This window comes from Pelophylax lessonae (genome assembly GCF_965119305.1).
Source record: "Pelophylax lessonae genome assembly, chromosome: 5".
NCBI classification, from domain to species: domain Eukaryota; kingdom Metazoa; phylum Chordata; class Amphibia; order Anura; family Ranidae; genus Pelophylax; species Pelophylax lessonae.
This window is the reverse complement of record NC_138772.1, coordinates 21225975-21253738: the sequence shown is the minus strand read 5'-3', so window position 1 is coordinate 21253738 and position 27764 is coordinate 21225975. Positions and strand designations below refer to the sequence as shown.

The 27764-nt window shown below is 46.9% G+C and overlaps 1 protein-coding gene across 1 annotated transcript; it reads left to right on the top strand.

The window, feature by feature from the left end:
* Positions 1–269: 269 nt before the first annotated feature.
* On the top strand, positions 270–27764 carry LOC309555546 (fucolectin-1-like; the record flags this gene model as incomplete). The annotated part of the gene is made up of 6 exons (XM_082257611.1): positions 270–342; positions 4296–4584; positions 11620–11784; positions 20904–21064; positions 27440–27624; positions 27717–27764. 6 exons carry the CDS (start codon positions 270–272, stop codon positions 27762–27764), a joined length of 921 nt encoding a protein of 306 aa, XP_082113737.1.

Below are 27764 nucleotides of genomic sequence, written 5' to 3'. Positions count from 1 at the left end.
TTGAAGCTCTTTTAGCTACAAAGGGTGGCCCAACTCAATATTGAACCCTAAGGACTAAGACTGGGATGCCACTAAAATTCATGTGCATGTAAAGGCAGGCGTACCAATACTTTTGACAAAGTAGTGTATATAAAATTACAGATCTGATCCAAACAGGATTTATTTTAATACGGGTACAAGGTATTTTCCAAGGACTAAAGATGTAGAATCACCTTTTCTTGTAACATATTATGGTAACTGACTCTCTGTGTTCTGATGTCTCCTCCAGAATGAAGACTCTGGTGGCTTTGGTTTTGCTGGTGTCCTTGGGTCTGGCTTGGTGCAGCAGCCCTCCACCTGGAGGTAAGAATAATATAAAGGTTATAAAAACCTTCATCAGGACAGTAGATTGACTGTCCGGGGAGGATGTAATGAAAGTACCGTCAAGCTTACATTTTGCGGGAGAGGTCTCCTTATATTGGGAGATACAGTGAGTGGGATCTTATTGTGAGTTGTTATACCTTGTTGCTTTATAATTTTATAGAATACATGGTCTTAAGATAGGGACATGGCTATTGTGTTGTTAGTTAGATATTTGATATCAGCAATAATGGTAAAGCATTATATGGAAACCATCTGTAGAAGTCTAGTAATGGTGTCCCTTTTCTTTGTTTTTTTAGACATCAAAGCAGAATTCAAGTCTAGAACTAAGCTTAATACTGCTCAGGTTGTTCTATCAGGTTGAGGTCAGGACTCTGTGCAGGCCAGTCAAGTTCCTCCACCCCAAGCCTTTTCATTTGTGGAGGTTAAACCTCTTTTCCTCCAGTCGTAAAGAGTGCCTGCATTGCCCTCTGTAAAAGGGAAAAACTTTACAGCAAGTTTATCATATGGACGACTTATGTGATATCTCATCACCCTTAGCGCCCTTTACACAAGCACATGTGTGACCAGCAATCAATTTTTCTCTCCATCCAAAGCTGTCAACCAATCCCTGGAGGAAGAGCAGGGAAATAACCCATTTATGGGGCTCTGAGCTCCCTGTTAGGTGGTGGCACGTCCTGGTGCAATGCTGGATGGGAGTGTACTTGTAAGGGTGGCTCCAGGGGACCGTGCAAGGGAATGGAGCCAAGCAAAAAGTGGCAGCAGAGTCTAGGGAAAATTTAATATGGACATTAAAGTGAGATGGCAGGAGGAAACCAGCAGTCAAGTGCAGATCTATGCTGCTCTACATCATTTTAAATGGAGGTATAATAACACTTTAGCTTATCATTATAGCTACTATTAGTTATTAAAGCAGAACTTCAGTCCCTCTCCCAGATAGCTCCACTCCCCTACTTGGGTGCCACCACTATGGTGCCGATGCCCGTCCTTAAGGTCCTGCTAGTAGAGCCTGTCAGAACATCTGGGTACACACAGGGGATTTTCCACACATGTGCAAAGACAAGAAAGGTTTCGGATTCTCTGGTAGTACAAACAAATGGCCACTGCCTTCATCTATAACTGGCCTTTACAGCAAGGAGCACATGGAAAGGCAATGCATCCAAAACAAAACCAAAGAAATTCCCGTATCAACTTACCGACCAGCCTTCAAACCAACCAAATTATCCTGTCTAACAGTATGTGTTAAAAACAGGGGGTTAGTTTGCACACATTTGCAAATTCATGCGTAAGCTGCAGAGCCGCTCCAAGGCACCCCAGTCCTAACTCTAACCGAGAGCCTCCACAGTGGAAGCACATGAATTATAATGGGTAGGCAGAGGGCAGGTGAGCCTGGAGGGTGCCCATCCCACCCTAAAGGCACAGGGACACACTGGACACCCAGCATATAGCACAATGGCAGCAGAGGTGCCCTGGTAGAACACGTGCGCAGATGGCTGGGGAGTCTGGCGCATGCACAGATGGGCCTCAGGGCTCTCTCAAGATCCAAGCACATCTATATACACGCAGGGGGCCGGGAGAAAGTCTCACCTAAGCGAGAAACATAGCAATGCTGCTTTGCAGCAAAAATAAAGATGGTTTGTAAGCGAGGGAGAGAGGAGGAGGCAGAGCAATAAAAGGTGATATTTAGGGTGAATGTCCCCTTTAACCGCTTCCCACTTGCCTTTATTTTTATATGGCCTTTTATGCCTGTGGGGTGGGAAGGATTGCCTACTCATGCAAACACTGTAACTGGCTGACAGCAAACTGTCCGCTCTAAGCAGCTCAACTCCAACTTACTTCTTCCCGCTGTAACTTAAACTCGGGGCGCCAAAGGCAAAGCTGAGTCATCCCTTCTCATAAACTCAATGCAAACATAACGTGCCACGGCACCCCAGGTGAATTATTGGTATCCATATTTATTGTGTAAGACAGGGATCTCCAAACTACGGCCTTCAAGCTCTTGCGAAGCTACACTTCCCATGAGGCATTGTAAAACTTTGACATTCACAGACATGACTAGGCATGATGGGAATTGTAGTTCCTGAACAGCTGGAGGGCCGTAGTTTGGAGACCCCTGGTGTAAGATATCAACAAGCATAGAAATGATAATGTCCGCCCTAGGACACAGAAGTAGCGGTGTACTGAAATGAAAATGTTGGTGCCGAAGCTGAAAATTCAGGACACACTTGGCCGAAACTAAAACTGGAATTGACAGTTCTTTTTAAAAATTATATATATTTTTATATATAATTGTATTTTATTTGACTTTTTAAAATAAAATCATGAATTTAAATGAATATGAATTTAAAAAATACAACCCAGTAATGTAAAAAAAAGTGCTTTAATAAAGTAACGCACAAAAAATGGACAGCAATTAAAATAAATACAAAACTAAAAAAAAAAAAAAAAAAAAAAAAAAAAAAAAACTTACATATTCTGTACATAGTAAAAAAAGAAAAAAATACAACATTGATGGATTGCTATTTAGAAAGAGATAGCATTCAGTAGTATGTGATTACTATACTAACAACATTTTAAACATGCACTACCCTGTTGTTGTTATAATAGTATTACATACTACTGAATGCTATTTCTTTCTAAATAGCAATTAATCAATCAATCTTGTATTTTTTTTGTATATTATAGTAGTTTGGATGTCAATCCTGCAACTTCCCAAAGAGAGCAGTCGCAAAGATCTTTAGCGGCAATGCTAACTTTTAGAATGAATATGGTAGCCACAGTATCCATCCAGAAGTAGCCACAGTATCCATTCAGGAGGGACAGGGCCCGCTCTTATATGAAGCACTGTATGCTCCCGACTCCTGAGTCCTAACCGTGGGGAATGTGTGCGGTCGCCGCACAGTGAGTGATGTCGCCCGGCGGAGCTTCCACCAGGGTCATCTTACTGAATGGGCACGCTGGGCAGTTGCCCGGGGGCCCCAATTGCCCAGGGGGCAACCCAGCGACCCAGCCCCAGCCAAGCATTAGTCCCGATTCCTGTGTGCATCCCACCACCAAACTTAGCAGGTGACAAGCGCCTGTTGGCCCTGCGCTGCTGTCAGACCACTTGGGCTGTGGGGGGGGGGAGCCCACAACTGCAGGAGTGCCTGTCCGCCTCCACGGGAACAGGTGCACACAGGACAGTCGAGCCTGACTCCCCTCCGTGTGTGCGTTCACCAGAACTTGGAAGCTGTCATTAGCCTGGCACTTCTGCACCAATAAGTAACGCCTTATCCATAATTTGCATTTTTATTCTTGTGGGTGATAGTGTAGGCAGGGCCCCAATGCTATTAAGATGGCACTGGCTGCCACTAACACTGGGCATGAGCAACCCAGTCATCCTCACTGCACAGCTGTGCCTCCAACCCCAGTGTCACCCACCGCCATTATTGGTGCCTTATTGGCACCTTTTTTTACCTTTCGGCAATATGCTGATAACACCATTTTCGGCCAACAAGTTTCGGCCGCCGAAATTTCATTGCATCTTTAGGGGCTTAGTCTTCGAGATATCTAGATACCAGCGAGTTATCCGATGTGTGGGGACTCTTTCTTCCTACACTGTGATTGGCTGTCACAGTGGTCACATAATTGATAGCTGGTCCCGCTGGTTCCCGATCATTAGTAGAGACCGAGAGCTGCTTTTGTAAGCTTTGTGCTGGGAGCGCGCAGTGACCTCTGCTGCCCATAGGCACATACAGTATGAGGGGCATGACCAGGGTAACAACATTGCATGATGACATAGGCAATTAATGAGTTACAGTACAGAATTTCTTACTTCAATTACTGATGACACAGCAATTTACAGTTCTTATCTTGGAAAAGCTCCTTTAGAACAATGGAAGAACATTATAAAATATGAATAATTATGGAGTGTGTTTTTGTTTTTCTTTCTACAGCCATCAATATCGCCAGAAATGGGGAAGCCTCACAGATTTCCAATAATAACGATCCTACAGTTCCAGGGGGTTTAGCTGACAAGGCCATTGATGGTGTGAATGTTACATACTTTAATCATGGCTCCTGTACACACACCGACTTTGATATGTCACCCTGGTGGAAGGTAGACTTGAAACAGAAATACAAAGTGTATATGGTTGTGGTCACTGGACGGACAGACTGCTGTATGGGACGATTAAAGGATGCTGAGATCCGAATTGGAAATTCTCTGGACAATAACAACCCAGTGTGAGTACCATAGGGCCAGGACACTGAGATCCTATGTCAGCGGGCTTTGGGCTTGTGTCAGTCACATCAGTTTGAGATTTCAGATTCAAATATATTTATTTATTTATTACATACTGTCACCAGTGCAGTACAGGGTCTTCATATAACAGGTGTGGCGGTGATCAGGGACACTGATTAATGACAGTACTAAAAATTAATCATTTGTTTTTCAGTGTTTTAAATGTAATATATATTTTTTTTGTTCTTTATTTTACAATTTTTTTAACGCACTTTTTTTTTTAAACGTAGTTTGACCAGAGCAAAATAATGTTACCATAGTAACATTGCACTACTCTGGAAAAGTGATCAGTATTTTTTTTTTTTTACACATTATGTTTGCATATGGCAATGAATTTAGTTGCTATATGCAAGCGTTTTCCTGCACAGAATCGATGAATTCAGTTTGTTTTTGTTATGATTAGCTGTGATTGGCCATAGCCAATCACATGGCACAGATAAGCTGTGATTGGCCCAGTCTGTACAATGGGATTACATTGACCAATCACAGCTAGCAACACAATTGAATACAATGGATGGCTTGAAAGAAAGCTATCCATTGTTTACAACTATCATGTGACCAGCTGTGATTGGTTACAGTGGTCACTTGGCACCGGCAGTGGGCTGGTACAGTGATCAGTCATTGGCTATGTCCAGTGGACTCAGCCGGTGACAGATTGCGCTCAGTGGCGGCTGGTGAAGTTTTGAGATGGGGGGGGGGCGCAAGACCCCGCCCTTCCATTTTGACCCCTCCCATTTCTCAGAAGCCCCACCCTTATAGACTCCACCCATTTTGTCCCCTGTATTTTGCTTGCGTGAACCAATTCTCCCAATATATCACATATTAAGGGGTCCATCAGTGCTAGTATATCCCATAATAGGGAACAGGGGCCCTATTATGGGATATACTGTGAGAGACATCCTATTATGGGATACATGGACTGAGAGTGGCACAAACCCCACAGTACAAACCCCTCAAGCACAAACAACTCAAGCACAAACCCCACAGTACAGGCCCTCTAGCACAAACCCCACAGTACAGGCCCTCTATCACAAACCCCACAGTACAGGCCCTCTAGCATAAACCCCACAGTACAGGCCCCTAGCACAAACCCCACAGTACATGCCCCCTTCAATATAGTGACCAGTATAAATGCCCCCTTTCAATGTAGTGACCAGCATACATGTCCCCAATGCAGTGACCAGTATACATGTCCCCAATGCAGAGCTATGCGTGCGTGCCTCCAGTGACCACCAGTATACATGTACCCCAATGCAGAGCTATGCGTGCGTGCGTGCCTCCAGTGACCACCAGTATACATGTACCCCAATGCAGAGCTATGCGTGCGTGCCTCCAGTGACCACCAGTATACATGTACCCCAATGCAGAGCTATGCGTGCATGCGTGCCTCCAGTGACCACCAGTATACATGTCCCCCAATGCAGAGCTATGCATGCGTGCCTCCAGTGACCACCAGTATACATGTACCCCAATGCAGAGCTATGATTGCGTGCCTTCAGTGACCACCAGTATACATGTACCCCAATGCAGAGCTATGCGTGCGTGCGTGCGTGCGTGCCTCCAGTGACCACCAGTATACATTTACCCCAATGCAGAGCTATGCGTGCGTGCCTCCAGTGACCACCAGTAATGTACTCCAATGCAGAGCTATGCGTGCGTGCGTGCCTCCAGTGACCACCAGTAATGTACCCCAATGCAGAGCTATGCGTCCGTGCCTCCAGTGACCACCAGTAATGTACCCCAATGCAGAGCTATGCGTGCCTCCAGTGACCACCAGTAATGTACCCCAATGCAGAGCTATGCGTGCGTGCCTCCAGTGACCACCAGTAATGTACCCCAATGCAGAGCTATGCGTGCGTGCCTCCAGTGACCACCAGTAATGTACCCCAATGCAGAGCTATGCGTGCGTGCCCGACTGAGAGCAGTGCACTTACCTGTGAGTCATGGCGGCTTCTCCCTCTCCTCTTCTTCATTCGGCGGCGGGAAGGTGAGCGGCTCTTCTCCCTCTCAGCCTCTTCTGCGGCGGGTGACCGGCGCCGGCTTCTTCTCAGGACTGGGCTCCTCTTCGGCGGCGGGAAGCTGACCGGGCGGTGACGGTGAGTGACTGATGCACGCACCGGCACCGCCCCCAACGAGGTCAGCATGGATGTCCTTAATCATGATTGGTCCAGGCTGGAGTCTGGACCAATCATGATCCAAGACATCACAAAAGGGGGGTGGTGTAGCGCCGTGCTCTGCGCTACAGTTACGCCCCAGAAGGCCGCCTCTCGGCGCCTCTGCGGGTGGAAAACCCCACCCCCCATAGGCACCAATGAGGCGGGCGCCCCTTGTGGGCAAAAATTTATTTATTTTTTTAAATCTTTTTTTTTTTCCTTTTTCTTTTTTTGGGGGGGGGGGGGGCGGCGCCCCTGCGCCCCCTATGGGCCGGCCGCCACTGATTGCGCTGCTGCGTGGACCCACAGTCCTGCCCGGGGCGCAATCCGGGAGGACGTCATATGGCATCTACCAGAGGTTCCTGCCGGTATCATATTGCCATAGGCTGGACGGGAACTGGTTAAATATGGTGTTAGACATGGGTCCCACTAGAGGAACTGAGAGCGGTGGTCCCACCTTCAGGTTGCATGCATTGTGGTGAATTTGGCTTACTGTAAGTAGCATGGTTAAATACATGAGTCCTGGGCTTGTTTAAAATCTGCAAGAAAATCCTAAATATACAGTGTGTGTGTGTGTGTGTGTGTGTTTGTGTGTGTGTGTATATATATATATATATATATATATATATATACACACACAGCGTGTGTATATATACAGTGTGTACATTATATATACAGTGTGTGTGTATATATATATATATATATATACACATATGTGTGTGTGTGTGTGTGTGTGTGTATATATATACCATTTGTGTGTGTATATATATATATATATATATATATATATTTATATATACAGTGTGTACAGTATATATACAGTGTGTGTGTGTGTGTGTATATACACTGAACAAAATTATAAACGCTACACTATTGTTTTTGCCCCCATTTTTAATGAGCTGAACTCAGAGATCTAAGACTTTTTCTATGTACACAAAAGGCCGATTTCTCTCAAATATTGTTCACAAATCTGTATAAATCTGTGTTAGTGATCGCTTCTCCTTTGCTGAGATAATCCATCCACCTCACAGGTGTGGCATATCAAGATGGTGATTAGACAGCATGATTATTGTGCAGGTGTGGCTTAGGCTGGCCACAATAAAGGCCACTCTAAAATGTGCAGTTTTACTGTATTGGGGTCCGAAAACCAGTCGGTATCTGGTGTTTCCACCATTTGCCTCACGCCGTGCAACACATCTCCTTGGCATAGAGTTGATCAGATTGGTAATTTTGGTCTGTGAAATGTTGGCCGACTCCTCTTCAATGGCTGTGCAAAGTTGCTGGATATTGGCAGGACCTGGAACACGCTGTCATATACGCCGATCCAGAGCATCCCAAACATGCTCAATGAATGATGTCCGGTGAGTATGCTGGCCATGCAAGAACTGGGATGTTTTTAGCTTCCAGGAATTGTGTACAGATCCTTGCAACATGGGACCATGCATTATCATGCTGCAACATGAGGTGATGGTCCTGGATAAATGGCACAACAATGGGCCTCAGGATCTCCTCACGGTATCTCTGTGCATTTAAAATGCCATCAATAAAATGTATCTGTGTTCGTTGTCCATAACATACGCCTGCCCATACCATGTCCCACCACCACCATGGGCCACTCCATCCGCAACGTGGACATTAGCAAACTGCTCACCCACACAACGCCATACACGCTGTCTGCCTTCTGCCCTGGACAGTGAAAACTGGGATTCATCCATGAAGAAAACACCTCTCCAAAGTGCCAGACGCCATCGAATGTGAGCATTTGCCCACTCAAGTCGGTTACGACGATGAACTGCAGTCAGGTTGAGAACCCGATGAGGATGACGAGCATGCAGATGAGCTTCGCTGAGACCATTTCTGACAGTTTGTGCTTAAATTCTTTGGCTATGCAAACCTATTGTTGCAGCAGCTGTCTGGGTGGCTGGTCTCAGACCATCTTGGAGGTGAAGATGCTGGATGTGGAGGTCCTGGGCTGGTGTGGTTACACGTGGTCTGCAGTTGTGAGGCCTTTTGGATGTACTGCCAAATTATCTGAAACGCGTTTGGAGACGGCTTATGGTAGAGAAATGAAAATTCAATTCACGGGCAACATCTCTGTTGTACATTCCTGTAGTCAGCATGCCAATTGCACGCTCCCTCAAAACTTGGGACATCTGTGGCATTGTGCTGTGTGATAAAACTGCACATTTTAGAGCGGCCTTTTATTGTGGCCAGCCTAAGGCACACCTGTGCAATAATCATACTGTCTAATCAGCATCTTGATATGCCACACCTGTGAGGTGGAGGGATTATCTCGGCAAAGGAGAAGTGCTCACTAACACAGATTTAGACAGATTTGTGAACAAAATTTTGCGAGTAGTGCATAACCTTACAAATGCACTTCTGGAAGAATGGTCAAACATTCCCATAGATAAACTCCTAAACCTTGTGGACATTCTTCCCAGAAGAGTTGAAGCTCTTATAGCTGCAAAGGGTGGGCCAACTCAATATTAAACCCTACGGACTAAGACTGGGATGCCAATAAGTTTCATGTGCGTGTAAAGGCAGGCGTCCCAATACTTTTGGCAATATAGTATACAGTATCTCACAAAAGTGAGTACACCCCTCACATTTTTGTAAGTATTTTATTCTATCTTTTCATGTGACAACACTGAAGAAATTACACTTTGCTACAATGTAAAGTAGTGAGTGTACAGCTTGTATAACAGTGTAAATTTGCTGTCCCCTCAGAAAAACTCAACACACAGCCATTAATGTCTAAACTGCTGGCAACAAAAGTGAGTACACCCCTAAGTGACAACGTCCAAATTGGGCCCAATTAGCCATTTTCCCTCCCCGGTGTCATGTGACTCGTTAGTGTTACAAGGTCTCAGGTGTGAATGGGGAGCAGGTGTGTTAAATTTGGTGTTATCGCTCTCACTCTCTCATACTGGTTACTGGAAGTTCAACACGGCACCTCATGGCAAAGAACTCTCTGAGGATCTGAAAAAAAGATTTGTTGCTCTACATAAAGACGGCCTAGGCTATAAGAAGATTGCAATGACCCTAAAACTGAGCTGAAGCACGGTGGCCAAGAGCATACAACGATTTAACAGGACAGGTTCCACTCAGAACATGCCTCGCCATGGTCGACCAAAGGAGTTGAGTGCACGTGCTCAGTGTCATATCCAGAGATTGTCTTTAGGAAATAGACATATTAGTACTGCCAGCATTGCTGCAGAGGTGGGGGATCAGCCTGTCATTGCTCAGACCATACGCCGCATGCTGCATCAAATTGGTCTTCATGGCTGTTGTCCCAGAAGGAAGCCTCTTCTAAAGATGATGCACAAGAAAGCCTGCAAACAGAAACAGTTAACTGAAGACAAGCAGACTAAGGACATGGATTACTGGAATCATGTCTTGTGGTCTGATAAGACCAAGAGAAACGTATTTGTTTCTGATGGTTTAAACGACAACCAGATGAGGAGAACAAACACAAGTGTGTCTTGTCTACCATCAAGCATGGTGGTGAGAGTGCCATGGTGGTGGGACTGCATGAGTGCTGCTTGCACTGGGGAGCCACAGTTCATTGAGGGAACCATGAATGCCAACATGTACTGTGACATACTGAAGCAGAGCATGATCCCCTCCCTTCGAAGACTGGGCTGCAGGGCAGTATTCCAACATGATAACGACCCCCAAACACACCTCAAAGATGCCTATGAGGGTTAAGGCAGTGCTGGAAAATAATGGTGGCAACACAACATATTGACACTTTGGGCCCAATTTGGAAGCTTTTAACTTAGGGGTGTACTTACTTTTGTTGCCAGTGGTTTAGACATTAATGGCTGTGTGTTGAGTTATTTTGAGGGGACAGCAAATTTACACTGTTATACAAGCTGTACACTCACTACTTTACATTGTAGCAAAGTGTCATTTCTTCAGTGTTGTCACATGAAAAGATCTAATAAAATAGGCTCCGGACCATGTCCTAGAGACCTTAACAGGTAGGATCGTCAACAGATTGCTATAAGTACAGTAAAACCAAGAGTAGAACATGAAGTGAAAAGGAAAAAGCCATAGAGATGGGAAAGGAGGCAGACAGACTGCGAGGAAAGAAGAGAGAAAAGAGGAGGGAAATCTCAGAGGGGAAGGAGGTTCCTGTGGCCCAACTCCTGAAGACGCTGTGAAAAAAGCAGGCAAGAGGTTAATGGGGGGGGGGGGGGGGAGAAAGAAAGGACCAACCCTCAGTCCAATGCCAGGAACGCATCAAATGGTTTTACGTATGCTGCCCATGGTATTGGGATTTTTTTTTATACCAAAAATAAGTAGCAGAATACAAAATTGGCCTAAAATGATTAAAAAATTAGATTTTTACTTTTTTTTTCTAAATTGGGAATGTTATATAGCAGAAAGTAAAAAATATTGTTTTTTTTTTCCAGAATTGTCGCTCTTTTCTCGTTTATAGCGCAAACAATAAAAATCGCACAGGTGATCAAATACCACCAAAAGAAAGCTCTATTTGTGGGGGAAAAAAAAGGACATCAATTTTATTTGGGTACAGCGCTGTATGACCTCGCAATTGTCAGTTAAAGTAACGCAGTGCCGAATCGCAAAAAAAAGGCCTGGTCATTAAGGGGGTAAAACCTTCTGGGGGTGAAGTGGTTACCAGCAATACTAAGTCAGTCCCACAGAAACCACTCTGCTTATTTCTGGTTATTGTACATTTTTGTGCTTTATTAGGCCTCATAGCAATGCATGTTTTCTATGGGCCCCTTAAATCTCCCCACGTTGCAGTTTGGTAGTTTCTGTATCATTGTGTTGGTCCTCATTTGTCCTCCACAGGTGCGCGAAGATCTCCGATGTTACTAATCCTACAACAACTTACTGCTGCAATGGGATGGAGGGTCAATATGTCAGTGTGGTGATCCCGGGGCGCGAGGAAGTTCTGACCCTGTGCGAGGTGGAGGTCTATGGTGACCCGGTGACTCCATATCCGGATGTCTGCAAGTAAACCCGACAGAAGGAATAGTAAAGTCCATCATCAAATTTCATGTCCATCCTGAAGGCCCAGAATAATGGACACTTCTATGTTTCCCTATATAGCTGTAGGAGTTCCTCTTCTGTTCTACACCTTCTATCTGTGACTGGAGAAATAATTGATAAATATCTGTCAGGATTTCCTTTTCATTTTACCTAAAAATGATGTGAGCTTATCTGAGCCAATAAAGTTTCTTTTATTCAATTTTATTTTTTCTGTGTTGTCTCTTTGCTCTTTTTATCTATATTTTTCTACAGGTTTATTATAATGGAGTTTGTTGGGAAAAATAGAAAACGTGGGACAAATCATAATTCTAAAATTTAGATACATCTGAATTTCCGAAACCTGAAAATTTGTCAGAATTTCAATTTGTAACAAAACAAAGTGCACATGTCTAGCAGTTTGGCATCTTTGCCTTGGGCGCGGGATAACCTTGTCCCAGCACTGAATGCTAAGATGGTGCAGTGCAGCCAGAGGGAGGAAGAGGAGGAGAAGCTGGCAGCGCTGCATGGGGAGGCAGAAGAGGATCGGTGTCTGCGGTAAGGCAGTATAGCCGGCCCTCCTACTCAGCAGGTGCCCGGGTCCCCCTTTTGAACTGATGGGTCCCTGGCCCAGTACAGGAGGGCTGGTTGTACTGCCTTTTTAGCAGCCCTGGATGGTTTTCATAACACTTGTCCAGAAAGAGCAAGCCTAAAAGATTTTATATTCTAAGTCTTGCTGGGATGGGGAATGGATATATTGGTTAACCCTTTTTATGATAATGTGTCACTGACGCAAAATTCAAATACATTTCACCAAAACTCCCCAAGGGGGCTTCCAAAAAAAAAAAAAAATGATTGTAAAAAAAAATATTGGAAAGAATAATAAAAAAATTAAATGGTAAGTAGAACAAATATATATATATATATATATATACTAGACATCAAGCCCGTTAAATTAACGGGCGCTAGAACGTATGTATATATATATATATATATATATATATATATGTGTGTGTGTGTGTGTGTGTGTGTGTGTGTATATATACACACACACCAAATTTTCAACTGCCAGGCACTGGTATTTATTAAGTATTGTGTGCCATGTGTGCCTCACACCTCCCTCACTGTGTGCCTCACACCTTTTCCTCATTACTGTACCCCATCCACTCAGTGCCTCATACCTCCTCCTCAATACTGTAGCCTTCCACTCAGTGCCTCATACCTCCTACTCAGTACTTGGCCCCTCCACTCAGTGCCTCCTACCTCCTCATTACTGTACCCCATCCACTCAGTGCCTCATACCTCCTCCTCATTACTGTACCCTTCCACTCAGTGCCTTATACCTCCTCCTCATTTCTGTTCCCATCCACTCAGTGCCTCATACCTCCTCCTCATTGCTCTACCCCCATCACTCAGTGCCTCATACCTCCTCATTACTGTACCCTTCCAGTTGGTGCCTTGTACCTCCTCATTACTATACCCTTCCAATCAGTGCCTCGTACCTCATTCTCATTACTGTACCCTTCCGCTCTGTGCCTCATACCTCCTCCCCATTACTGTATCCTTCCACGCTGTGCCTCATACCTCCTCCTCATTATTGTACCCTTCCACTCAGTGCCTCGTACCTCATCCTCATTACTGTACCCTTCCGCTCTGTGCCTTGTACCTCCTCATTACTGTACCCTTCCACTCTGTGCCTCGTACCTCCTCATTACTGTACCCTTCCACTCTGTGCCTCGTATCTCCTCCTCACTACGGTACCCTTCCGCTTGGTGCCTTGTACCTCCTCCTCATTACTGTACCCTTCGGCTCTGTGCCTTGTACCTACTCCTCATTACTGGGCACCTACACTCGGTGCCTCATACCTCCTCCTCTGTACTGTACCCCATCACTCAGTACCTCATACATCCTCATTACTGTACTCCATTCACTCAGTGCCTCATACCACCTCCTCATTACTGTACCCCTCCACTCAGTGCCTCATACCTCCTCATTGCTGTACCTCTCCATTCAGTGCCTTGTACCTCCCCCTCTGTGCTGTACCCTCAATTCATTGCTGCATACCTCCTCAGTACTGTGCCCCTTCTCTCAGTGCCTCAATACTGTACCCCTGCACTCGGTGGCGGAGAAGAGCGCGGCTCTGGAGGAAGAGGCCTGTCGGATGATGCCTCTGTCATGTCGGATAATGCCTTCGAGGCATCATCCGACAGGCCTCTTCCTCCGGAGCCGTGCTCTTCTCTGCCACCGAGGTGAAGTATTTCTCCTTCCCCAGCTGAATCGGAACGCCAGCCAATCCTGAGGAGGAAGTGAAGTGGGCGGGGATCCGCTTCTGTGTATCACGCCCACCCAGCGCCGGCCAGCCGCCCGAAGTCTCTCTGCATCCCAACGGCTGTCCTGGGGCACATGCGCAGTATCGATCGGCCGATTTTCGGCTTGTTAGTATGATGCTTCCGACAGCCGACAGCGCACTTTCGGCCGAACAGAATCTGTCGTGCAAGCATTAAAATTTTTGTTGGCCAACACCAGAACGGCTGATTGTTCGCCAGTCAGTACAGATTTCGGCCGACAGACAGCAGATTTGCAAGACTGGGCATGCTCAGAAAAGAAAAAAAGACAAGGAAAGTGAACCATCACATGACATCACTTCTGCAGTCGGCTGTTGTTGGCCGACAAAATTCGTGTGCAGTCTTTTGCAGTTTTCAAAAGACACGACAGCCCTGGACAAAAGACGGCCGATCGTTCGGCCGACGATCGGTACGTGTGTACGGGGCATTAGGCTGCTTGTCTTCAGCAAACTTTTTGAAGGCTTTCTTGTGCATCATCTTTAGAAGAGGCTTCCTTCTAGGACGACAGCCATGCAGACCAATTTGATGCAGTGTGCGGCGTATGGTCTGAGCACTGACAGGCTGACCCCCCACCCCTTCAACCTCTGCAGCAATGCTGGCAGCACTCATACGTCTATTTCCCAAAGACAACCTCTGAATATGACACTTCTTTGGTCCACCATGGCGAGGCCTGTTCTGAGTGGAACCCGCCCTGGTAAACCGCTGTATGGTCTTAGCCACCATGCTGCAGCCCTTTTTTTCATGTCTTGGCAATATTCTTATAGCCTAGGCTATCTGTATGTAGAGCAACATTTCTTTTTTTTCAGATCCTCAGAGAGTTCTTTGCCATGAGGTGCCATGTTGAATTTCCAGTGACCAGTATGAGAGAGTGAGAATGATAACACCAAATTTAACACACCTGCTCCCCATTCACACCTGAGACCTTGTAACACTAATGAGTCACATGACACCGGGGAGGGAAAAATGCTAATTGGGCAAAATTTGGACATTTTCACTTAGGGGTGTACTCACTTTTGTGCCAGCGGTTTAGACATTAATGGCTGTGTGTTAAATTATTTTGAGGGGACAGCAAATTTACACTGTTATACAAGCTGTACACTCACTACTTTACATTGTAGCAAAGTGTCATTTCTTCAGTGTTGTCACATGAAAAGATAGAATAAAATATATACAAAAATGTGAGGGGTGTACTCACTTTTGTCAGATACTGTATGTATGAAACAAACAAGCAAAAAATTGGGGGAGCAAACCCTGAACATGTATATCTAAAGCCGGTGCAGCTATGGACCAAGCGACATGTATATTAAAAAAGAATAGCGCACACATGCAAAAGAAATGACTATCAAATATGGAGACAATAAAGCTGCACCGGCTTTAGACATACATGTTCAGGGTTTGCTCCCCCAATTTTTTGCTTGTTTATTATGTATTCGGTCTGACCAGACTTCTGAGGTGAGCACCCCACCCCCCACACACACCTGAACTCTATCAGAGTCCACTATCAAGTAGATATAGGAGAAGTCCCCTGTAGTGCATTTGCACATCTTTCCCAGCAAGGAGTGTTGTCTCCAATGGTTTAGAGGCTGGATTCACCCCTTTTTTATGGATAGTGTAGGACCCACTGATAATGGGGTACTTTGACGTAGTGGTGGGCTTGAGCACGATATGGCCATATGGTGGGACTAAATCCCCATTTTTATTTATGGATTGTCTCCATATTTGATAGTCATTTCTTTTGCATGTGTGCGCTATTCTTTTTTAATATACTGTATGTATGAAGACGGGCATTTGGCCAGCCGGTATTTGTAGGAGGGGGGGGGGGTGTATATATTCCTCCTCCTCTGGCAGACATATGTCAGTGCCTTTCCTTCTGGTTCTCTAGGGTACAGTCGGCTGTCGTCACTTCCGGTTTCCGTACAAGAGAGCAGGGAACTGTCAGGCTTCAGCATTAGCGAGTGGAGCCTCTCCTTCCAGCATGTAGGTGCGGGCTGATTGATGCAGGGAGGGGGAGAAGAGATGAGGGGGCCACGGCAACTGCCTCTCAGATTCATGGGCGCACCAGCCTAGCGCATTATTCTTTGCAACAATATTTTATTCAACATGTATGTGCATCATACTCACAAACCAAGAAGAAATACAAGCAAGGTAAAAAGTCCAAGTCCACCAAGTTCTCCATTCAGCATGGTCTTAATGGTAAAGACAGTCCTGGAATGAAGACTTCCTTTAAATTCCCTTGTATCTGGGGGGATTAGTTAAGTTTTCCCCTCTTTCCGCTCAAAAATCCTGCCTAAACCCCTGGTTTAGGGCTATTTAAGAGGGACCCCCGCAGCTAAGGGCTCAGCAACTTCACTGGAACGGAGCTGTGCTGTTCCCCTCCCTCCCATGTTTTGTCACGGCCAGCATTATTATTTGTAGGGTCACCTTTGTGTTATGCAAAGGGGGACAATGTGTATGTATATATATATATATATATATATATATATATATATATATATGATTTGTTCTGTGTTTTAACGTTGTTCTGGATAATTTTATTAAGTTGAATTTGTTTATTCTTACAACCTGGGTCGTAGTGACCGGGTTGTTTTCAGTGTATTATAATATTGTTGAAAATCTTTTGCCATGGGTATATGTGGAATGACACCCCAAAATACAATCTGCTGCTTCTCCTGAGTACAGGGATACCACATGTGTGAGACTTTTAGGGAGCCTAGCTGTGTACGGGACCCCAAAAACCAATCACCGCCTTCAAGCTTTCTAAAGGTGTAAATTGCACATTTTACTTCCTCACCGCCTATCACAGTTTCGGAAGCCCTGAATGCTTTTAAGTGCAGAGGAGGGGTTTGGGGTCTTTTAGACCCCCAGATCCCTCCACAACAGTACCTGTAGACATTTAAAAATATAAAATATATATATACTGTATATATATATATATATATATATATATATATATTTTTAAATGTCCGAAAATATCGGCAGATATCGGCTGATACCGATATCCGATGACCAAAATATCGGTATCTGCGGTAAGAAACGATATCGGTCAATCACTAATAATGACCAACATGACCCCACCCTGCAACAATATATCCCTTCCAGTAACAATAGATCTCCCCAGCAGCCAGAAGAATCAATAGACCACCAGCACACCCCAGCTCCCCCTTGCCATTACATACATTCAGTGCTTGAGGTGCCAGAGCTGCGTTCCTCCCTGTTCCTGCTGGAATAAATCCCTGCCCAACACTATACGTAGATAAACATACATGCATAAGCGATGTTAGAGGCATTTTTTGGCAAGTTCTGGAATATAAAAACAGCGTATTGGGAGCGCGAGTGCATGAGGCCTAAAACTTGGTAGGGGTTGCAACATTTCCCCATTGTATGAGAAACTAAAAAAAAGTTTTGAGTGTAGAATCACTTTAAATATTGACAACTTCCCGACCGCAGGCCGCACATTTACTGCGGCAGGTTGGCTGTCCAGACATGCCCGGCGCTAGGAGAAAAAGGACTAAGCATAGGGCATACATGACTGGGTGAAAGGGGAATCGTGCAGTAAAGGTCAAGTGGGGGACAAAAGTAGGTGGTCTGTTAGGGGGTACTTACCTTATTGGTCAGTTGTCCAGGCAGGGGGTGGAGAGGTTGAAATATAGGTCCAGGGTAGGAGGGGTCAGGTCAATCTTGAAGGAGAAAGCGTGGAAGAAAAGTTTGTGTGTCCGGCTGCTGCGTCTCTGCTTGGATCTGCAAATAGAGAGGGAGATGAGTGAGTTATATGACCTGCTGTCCCGTCTCAGGGATTTTGCTGTGGTGCATGGCTCAGACTGGGTGCAGGGACAGGTGGCCAGCACCCTGCAGGGGGCCGGAGAGGGCCCCTCGCAAATTGAGGCCTTCCTCCACACGTGCTAGGAGGTCCAGGCCTCCGGAGCGCTTTAGCCCGGATCGTGCCCCCAGGGCTCAGCGTCGCCATGGGAGCCCCAATAGGGACCCTTCAGCCTCCCCCTACGAAGCATGCGCCAGCTTCTGCGGGTGGGGAAGCTGGGAGGAATCCCCTTCCTGGACGGAGCCCACGGGGGAGGGACACTCACCTTGCTACAGCCCGGGTCCCTTCCTCCATCATCTTGCATCCGGACGGTTCGGCGGGTGTCCCTGGCGATGTTCCGGTCGGGGCATCTGCTCGGCGGGGGAGAGATGGTGCTGCGGGTGCTGGCCTGGTGCGGCCGGGGGCCCCATCCCTGATCGTGTGGGACGTCGAGTGAGCGGGGGGAGCCGATCGGGTGCCCTGCAGCCGGCTTTGAAGACCTCCAGGCCTGCTCCTAGGCCTGGGAGAGCGGTGGATGTGGAGGAGAGCGGGGCGCACGCTGATGACGTCACCGGGAGGCGCGGCTTAGGCTTAAAGGGGCCACGTCTGCAGCAGCCTGCTTCCACAGGATCGAGCTCCAGGCTGGCTGTGAAGAAGAGATCCGTCCAGAGGAGGGGGAAGTCGGCGTCGGCGGAGGTTCCGGTCCAAAGTCCGGAGGTCGTCCACTCTGAAGGAGAGGTCAGCAGCTCGGAGGACGGAGAAGTTGCGGATGCGGTTCCTGTCGCTGCGGGGGATGCGGGAGTGGCGGCTGGGGGGCCTTCCAGCCCTGGGCAGCCTGGTGAGTGCTGTGTCTGTGCTGTCTTCTTCTGGGGGGCCGGCGGCACATCGACCTCGGGTTCATCGGCCGATAAGAAGAAGGGGGTCTGTTGGCAGTTCAACGAGAGCACGTGCAAGTTTGGGGGCTCCTGTCGTTTTAAGCACGAATGTTCAGGATGTGGCGGCAGTCATCCCCTGTCCCGTTGCTTCAAACGGGGAAAAGGGCACGGCGGGGAGGTCGCTGGCAAGAGGGATGACTCCGGTGAGGGTGGCAAGGATGGCCCCGTTCTTAAGTAGGTACCCCGATCGCGAGGCGGCTGGCCGTCTTGAAGTGGGTTTTCAGGAGGGTTTTAGCATTCCGTGTTCCTTGGGGGGGATTCCGCCCTTGGCGGGCAATTTGCGTTCTGCCCGACTTTACCCGGAGGTGGCGGCGGAGAGGCTGGCTAAGGAAGTGGCTTTGGGCAGGATGAGTGGGCCTTTTGCTTCGCCCCCACTGCCAGGGCTGGTGGTTTCTCCGTTGGGGGTGGTCCCCAAGAAAGAACCGGGCAAGTTTTGCCTGATTCACCATCTGTCGTATCCGCGGGGTGGCTCCGTTAACGATGGTATTGACCCGTGGGCATGTGCTGTTACCTATACGTCGTTTAAAGCAAGCCATTTCTTGGGTTCGGAAGTATGGCAGGGGGGCTCTGTTGGCTAAGGCCGACGTGGAAGCGGCCTTTCGCTTGCTGCCGGTTCATCCCGATAGTATGCACTTGTTGGGGTGCCGTTGGCAAGGGTCCTATTTTGTGGATCGCTGCTTGCCAAATGGGCTGTTCCATTTCGTGTGCCTTATTTGAAACCTTTTCTTAGTTTCTGGAGTGGGTGGTTCGGGATGTGTACGGGGTTAGCTCCATCATCCATTATTTGGATGACTTTTTATGCATAGAGCCCTCGGGCTCGAGGACCTGTGCGGTCCTCCTGGGGACGCTGCAACACATCGCGGCCCGTTTTGGGGTTCCTTTGGCTGCTGACAAGACAGAGGGCCCTGTGACGGAATTGGTTTTCCTGGGCATTATGATTGACTCTCTGGCCATGGAGTGCAGGATCACGCTGCGGGAGTTGCAGTCATTACTCGGTAAGTTGAACTTTGCCTGTAGGATAATTCCCATGGGGCGCATTTTTTGTCGCCGTTTGGCTGTGGCCACGCCGGGGGTCGGGGCCCCCGGGCATTCTGTGAGGCTTACCAAGGGGCTTCGGGCGGATCTGCGAATTTGGGATGTTTTTCTGGAGTCTTATAATGGCTGCTCATTGTGGATGGACAGTCCGTTTAGCAACGGGGACTTGGCCCTATTTACGGACGCGGCTGGATCTGCGGGTTATGGGGCATTCTTTCAGGGCCAGTGGAGTGCGGAGCCATGGCTGGAGTCCTGGGAGGCGGCGGGTTTCCTGCGTAACTTGGTGTTGTTGGAGTTGTTTCCTATTGTGGTTTCGGTGGCCCTGTGGGGGGCGGGCTTTGGCAACAAAAAGGTGCGTTTTCATTGCGACAATTTGGGTGTGGTGGAAGCGATCCATAATATCTCGGCCTCTTCCCCCCCCCGGTGGTTAGCCTGTTGCTTCATTTGGTACTGTTGTGTCTTTATTTATGCTGTGCATATTCCGGGTGTTTCTAACAAGGTGGCCGATGCTTTGTCTCGTTTCCAGTGGACCGAGTTTCGCGTGTTGGCCCTGGCAGCGGAGCAGCATGGGATTCCCTGTCCGCGGTATTTGTGGACGGTCCCCCTGGAGGAGTCTGATTCGGCGGTCACTGAGCCCTGCGACTTGGGAGGCGTATGTCAGGGCTTGGGCGGAATGACGTTCCTTTTTGGAGGTAGGGGGGCTGGATTTGGGGGTGGATGTGTCCGCTCTTGTGCTTTACTTTGTGAGTTTTAATTTTGGGCGGGGAGTTTCGGCGGCGGCCATGGACAGAAAACTGGCAGGCCTGGCTTTTTGGTTCAAGTTGGAAGGGGGGTGGATTTCACCAAGGCTTTTCATGTTCGGCAGGCGGTGAAGGGGTATTGGAAGTTTAACCGGGGCCGCGATTCCCGGCGTCCGGTGTCTTTTTCGATTTTGGGTGTCATTTTGGGAAAACTGAGCCCTATTTGTTTGTCATCTTATGAGGGCTTGCTGTTCAGAGCGGCCTTCCTGTTGGCTTTCTTTGGGTCCTTCCGGATTGGCGAACTAGTTAGTCCATCGACGCGGGTGGCTGGGGGGCTTTTGATGGAGGACGTCCTGCGCACTGCCTCCTCGGTTCGGATTCGTCTCCGGAGGTCCAAAATGGACCAACAGGGCAGAGGTAAGTGGGTAGAGCTGTTTCGGAGCAACGGTGCTGATGTTTGCCCGGTGGTGTCTTTGGATAGTTTCCTTCAGGTTCGGCCTAAGGTCGGTGGCGCATTGTTGGTTCATTTGGACGGTTCTTGTCTGTCCAGGTTTCAATTTGTGGCGGTGTTCAGGAAGTGTTTGCTGGCCGGGGGCTTCGACCCGGCGGCTTATGCGTCACATTCTTTTCGCATCGGGACGGCCACGGAGGCGGCCCGTTGGGGTTTGGGGGAGGACATGGTCAGGCGAATTGGGCGGTGGGAGTCGCAAAGGTTCCGATCTTACGTTAGGCCCCACCTGGTGCAGTAGCCTCCGAAAAGGGGGGGGGGGCTTTGCTGTGTCTGTTTTCTGCATGATTTTGTCTGTTTTGTTGTTTTGTACGTGTGTTAAGGGTGTAGGGGTGCACTGTGTTTCTTTTGCAGGTGTCCGGCAGTGTCTGATTTGGATCCTCGGCCATTCTTATGTCTTCTGGGGGGCCAGGCGGGTGGAGGTCAGGCCTAACGGTAGACAATTGGGCTTGCCCTGGGAGGATGGCAGGGTTAGGTGGATAGGTGTGCCTGGCATGCTGTGGAGCAGGGTCGTGCCGGAAGTCTCCCGCTTTGCCAGGTTGGACAGGGCCCCTGATGTCCTCGTTTTACACATGGGCGGGAATGATTTGGGTCTCCGCTCCATGCGTGAGCTGATACGGGATGTGAAGCTTGATTTTTTGAGACTTCGCACTTCCTTCCCGGATATGCTGGTGGTGTGGTCTGACATAGTGGCCCGCACTTCGTGGCGGTCGGCTCGGTCAGTCGACAAACTCAACAAGGCCCGGATCAAGGTGAACAAGGAGGTGGGGAGGTTCGTCAGTAGGAACGGTGGCCTGGTGGTGCGGCATTTGGAGCTGGAGAGGGATACGTGGCAATTCCTTCGCGGGGATAGGGTTCATCTCAATGCTATTGGCACTGACTTGTGGTTTTTGGGTTTGCAGGGGTTTGCGTTTTGGGTTTGCAGGTCGGGATCCACCGGGCCTTTCGGGTGTGGAGGGGCGCACAAGTGTAAGGTCTCACACTTGTGGCGCTGTAGCGGTTTGGGGTCCTTGACAGGGGTTCAGTTTTTTTGGGAAAAATGGTGGGGACCCATCCGAGGTATGGAGTCCTCTAATTGGTACAGGTGGGTGTCTGGGTTGGCTGTGTTAGTCCCCGAGGCGGTGCTTAGCGGCTGGGGAAGGGACTAAGCCAAATGGTGACCCAGACACAGAAGTTGGTTTTATATGGTACTGTCAAGGACCTACAAACATGAGTATCTGGGTTATTGTTATTATTATTGTTATATTGTTATTTCAGTATTTTATATTTTGTTATTTAATAAAAGGCCATGTCGGCCATTTTGAGTAGCGTGTTTATTATATAGTTTAAGTGGGTGTGGGTATTGGGGAGTTAGTAGGTATTTATAGTAGTTCAGCATGGTAGCTCTGATCTACCCAGATCATGCACAAACCGACTTAGCCCTACTGGGGAGCGCTCCTACCCCCACTTGGCACCGGGAGTGCCGATCCACTGGACCGGAGCCCGCGATTGCCGCCGGGCACCCGCTGAGAAAGAAGGACGGGCAGCTGTTGTAAACACAGCAGACCGTTGTTCTATCTAAAAATCACAGAGCGTCTGTGATCCTTCTATATAAGATCACAAGTCTCTGTGGTCATTTCACAAGCCCATCCCCCATACAGTTAGAAAACACTCCCTAGGCTCACACTTAACCCTTTAATCTCCCCTGGGTTAACCCCTTCCTTTCCAGTGTCATTAGTACAGTAAAAGTGCATATTTTTCACACTGATTACTGTAGTAATGTCACTGGTCCCCCCCCAAAATTGTCAAAAATGTCAGTTAGGGGTCCAATCTGTCCGCCGCAAAGTCCCGTTAAAAATTGCTAATCACCGCCATTACTATTAAAAAAAATAAATGAATAAAAATCTTAAGAAAATAAATCTTTCCCCTAGATTGTAGACGTGATAACTTTTGCACAAACCAATCAAAATACGCTTATTGGGATTTTTTTTTTTTTTTTTTAAACCAAAAATATGTAGCAGAATACAAATTGGCCTAAAATGATGAAAAAATTCAAATTGTATTATTTTTTTTTTTATTATTATTATTGGGAATGTTATATAGCAGAAAGTGAAATATTTTTTTTTTTTCAGAATTTTCGCTCTTTTTTTGTTTATAGCGCAAAAAAATAAAAAATCGCACAGGTGATCAAATACCACCAAAGGAAAGCTGTATTTGTGGGGAAAAAAGGACATCAATTTTATTAAGGTACAGCGTTGCACGACCGCGCAATTGTCAGTTAAAATAACACAGTGCCGTATCGCTAAAACTGGCCTGGTCATTAAGGGGGTAAAACCTTCCGGTCCAGAAGCGGTTCAATCTTATTATCAGTATCTGCACAGCTCCAACGAATCTTGCTGCATTCTGTATAATTACCGATATTATCTCCTTTGTTCGCCATCTAGTGGCCATAATGCATTTTGTTCCTGTTTGAGATATTTTTTTTAAAGAAAAAAATTAAAGTAACAAACATGTCACACTTACCTCCTCTGTGCAGTTGGTTTTGCACAAAGCAGCCCCAATCCTCTTCTTCTCGGGTCCTCCGCTAGTGCTCCTGGCTCCTCCCCCTTGACCAGTGCCCCCAATAGCAAGCTACTTGCTATGGGATCACTAGTATGTAGTCGCTTCTAGGCCCCACGCTATGCATCCATAAGACACATAGAGCCGCGGCTCGGCTCCGCCCCCTGCTCTCTCCTCATTGGTTATGTAGACATGTGCAGAACAAAAACATTTGTTTATTAGTTCTCAAATTTTAATCTGCATTCAAATTTATTCTTTTTGAAATTCAAATGTTGGAAGATGGCTACATTTTTTATTTTATTCTGTTCTATTGTTTTTTTTCTAATCCATTCTATTATTTTCTATTCTATTCAAATTCTTTTCTATTCAATTTGAATTCCAATCTATTCTATTTGAATTTATTCTATATGAAATTAAAATTTCGGAAAACAGTTATATTCTGTCTATTCTATTATATTATAGTCTATTGTTATTTTTTCTATTCTATTCATTTCTATTCTATTCAAATTTGAAAAATTCACATTTTAGAAGATGGTTATAGTCTTTCTATTTTATTCTACTCTATTAAATCCTATTGTTTTTGTCTATTCTAGTCTTTTCTATTGTGTTCTAATCTATTGTATTAGATTTGAATTTATTTTATTTGAAATTTTAATTTCGGAAGATGGTTATATTCTCTCTTTTTTATGCTATTCTATTCTATTGTTTTTGTTTATATTATTCTCTTCTATATTATTATTTTATTTTCTATTCTATTCCTTTAAATTCTATTCTATTTTATTCTATTCTTTTTTTATTTCTCTACTCTATTTTGTTCTGTTTTACTCTATTCTATGCTATTTTATTATTTTCTATTAGATTTTTTTCCCCTATTCTGTTCTATTCTTTTCTTTTCTATTCTATTCTATTCTTTTATTTTCTATTCTATTCTCTTTTACTCTATTCTTTTCTCTTCTATTCCAGTATTTATCTTATTTTATTTTTTAGTCTCTTCTATTATTTTCTGTCATTTTTTATTCTTCTCTATTACATTTTATTTTCTATTCCTTTATTTTCTATTATATTTAATGATATTCTTTTATTTTCTAATCTGTTATTTTTTTTTTACAGTATTCTAGTCTATCATTTTCTATTATATTCTGTTTCATTCTATTCTTGTTTTCAAATTTGATTTCAAATTACATTTCGAATTTTGGCCGAATATCAGTTTAAATTCATTACTATTGTAATTCGGATACATCCAAATTTCTGAATAACAAAAAATGTATCTGAATTTTGGCTCAAAATGAACCACACATGTCCATGGCTGTGAATGACAGAGAGAGACCTGGGAAAGATGAGGCTCCCGTGCACATCGCTGGATCGAGAGGGGGCTCAGGTGAGTATCAGGGGGCACACAGAAGGTTGTTTACCTTCATGCATAATTATATTACACAGAATATGGCAAGTTTCGTGCAGCTGTACAGATGTTTGTCACTTTCATTTAGCTAACTTCTTATACATGTATCACCCTCCTAGGTAGGGGATAGGTAACCTATAGGGGAGACCTTGTCTGCTTATCAGCAGGGTTTAATTGTTCAGCTAGGCTGTCATGTCATCTCCCCACTGTAGCCAACGAGGACTCTTATTGGACAGTGGAAGAAACCTGACCAATAGCACACCAGGGCTTGTATCTATCCCAGAGGGCAGATTCTGCCGCAATGCATCCCGGGAGGGGATCTAAGTCTGTGGGAAGCAAATGACAGGATGTCTTTGGTGGGAAGCAGAGTCTCAGGAGGTAGGTGACGTCTGTCTCTCCTCCTGTCAGCGTGTGACAGGTGTCCTAGGTGGCTGGCCTAACAGGACAGGAGGTTGAGCTGGGCTGCAGAGAGGGATCCAGTGTGCTGAGGACCAAGCGGAGCTGTGGGGCCGGAGTTTCAAGAAAGCAGTGTCGTGAGTACTGCAGACATCCCAACCTGCAAAAACTGGTCACTGGTGCTCGTACTGGTCTCTGGTACTGGCCTGGTCACTGGTGCTGGTACTGGTCACTGGTGCTGGTCGCTGACCTGGTCACTGGTGCTGGTCGCTGGCCTGGTCACTGGTGCTGGTCGCTGACCTGGTCACTGGTGCTGGTCGCTGGCCTGGTCACTGGTGCTGGTCGCTGGCCTGGTCACTGGTGCTGGTCGCTGGCCTGGTCACTGGTGCTGGTCGCTGACCTGGTCACTGGTGCTGGTACTGGCCTGGTCACTGGTGCTGGTCACTGGTGCTGGCCTGGTCACTGGTGCCGATACTGGTCACTGGTGCTGGTACTGGCCTGGTCACTGGTGCTGGTACTGGTCACTGGTGCTGGTACTGGCCTGGTCACTGGTGCTGGTACTGGTCATTGGTGCTGGTACTGGCCTGGTCACTGGTGCTGGTCACTGGTGCTGGTACTGGCCTGGTCACTGGTGCTGGTACTGGTACTGGTACTGGCCTGGTCACTGGTGCTGGCCTGATCACTGGTGCTGGTTCTGGCCTGGTCACTGGTGCTGGTACTGGCCTGGTCACTGGTGCTGGTACTGGCCTGGTCACTGGTGCTGGTACTGGCCTGGTCACTGGTACTGGTCACTTGTTCTGGTACTGGCCTGGTCACTGGTGCTTGTCACTGGTGCTGGTACTGGTCTGGTCACTGGTGCTGGTACTGGCCTGGTCACTGGTGCTGGTACTGGCGCTGGTACTGGTGCTGGTCTTTTACTGGTACTGGTCTCAGGTGCTGGCTCTCTGGTGCTGCTCTCAGGTTAGGTCACTGTGTCTGTCACAGAGTGGGGTGTCACGATGATTGGTCCTGCGCGCCAAAATGCCGCCTGGAGTAGAAGATGTGGCTGTAGTTGAGAGCAAAGCCGCTGCTTGCTCTCTGCAGCTCCTCCCACAGGCGGAGTACATGATTCATATTACTCCGCTTGTGAGCCGGCACTACTTTGGCTCTGACGTGATTTCTCTGTGCAGGCTTGCTGACACACTCTTCTGCCTGCATCGATGAGTCATCTCATCTGACTCACTGTGACTGACTCACACACACAGCCGGGATATTGCCCTGAGCTTGCGGGTGTCCGTGAGCTCAGGGCGGAAAGTGTGAGTCTCCCGCGACTTGCGGGAGACTTGAGATGTCTGGTACTGTAAACTGCCCCCGGGGTCTGCCTAGGATAGGGGACCACTCCGGAAGGTCAGAGGGATCCAGGAGCCAGCTAGCCTGTACAGAGGATTTAGAAAGGGGGTGCCTGAGTCTAAGCCCTGAAGAGAAAGAGGGTGCCGGTGCGGGCCCTGAAGAGTTAAGAGTTGCAGCAATGTTCACATATAGCTACGTCAGCTGTGGAGGCTAAAGGAAGCTGTGCAAAGGACTTTTGTATCACCAGGGAGTGTCAGAAGTCAGTTCAAGTTCACAGACAGTAAGTCAGTGTCAAGTAGCGCCAACGGGCGTTGACCGGCATTTACCCAGCATCAAGTCAGCGTCAAGAGGCATTTTCGGCAGTGTCCCATCCTATTGTGTAGAGTTGAGCCAGAGGAGTATCCCACTCATTCCCTTCTTCCATCCAAGTTCCTAAAATTAATACGAAAACAAAGATGCCGGACCGTTCCTTGTCTCAGTGCTCACACTTGGAGGAAATGCATAAACGTGCTGTTACTGTTAGCGGTAGCCCTGGCGGAACCACATCCGGCTGGGAATCCTGCTACATACATGAACCCCTACATGTATAATTATGGAATGTGTTCTGTTTTTCTTTCTCCAGGCTTTAATATCGCCAGAACTGGGGAAGCCTCCCAGAGTTCTGATCTTCAAAGCAATCCGCCTGTAGGTGGCGCTTACAAGGCCATTGAAGGTGTGAAAGATATAAACTGGGATCATGGCCACTTTAGCCACACAGATGGAAACCTGTCACCCTGGTGGAGGCTAGACATGAAATGGAAGTACAAAGTAAATACCGTGTTAGAAAATATACCAATGGTATATCCCCCGCGTCTAATGGTATATAAAATTGTTAATTATGATATTATGAAAAAATTTAGGGCAGCAGCTATAGAATGGGGATAGGAGATGTCAGTAATGGCCTTTAA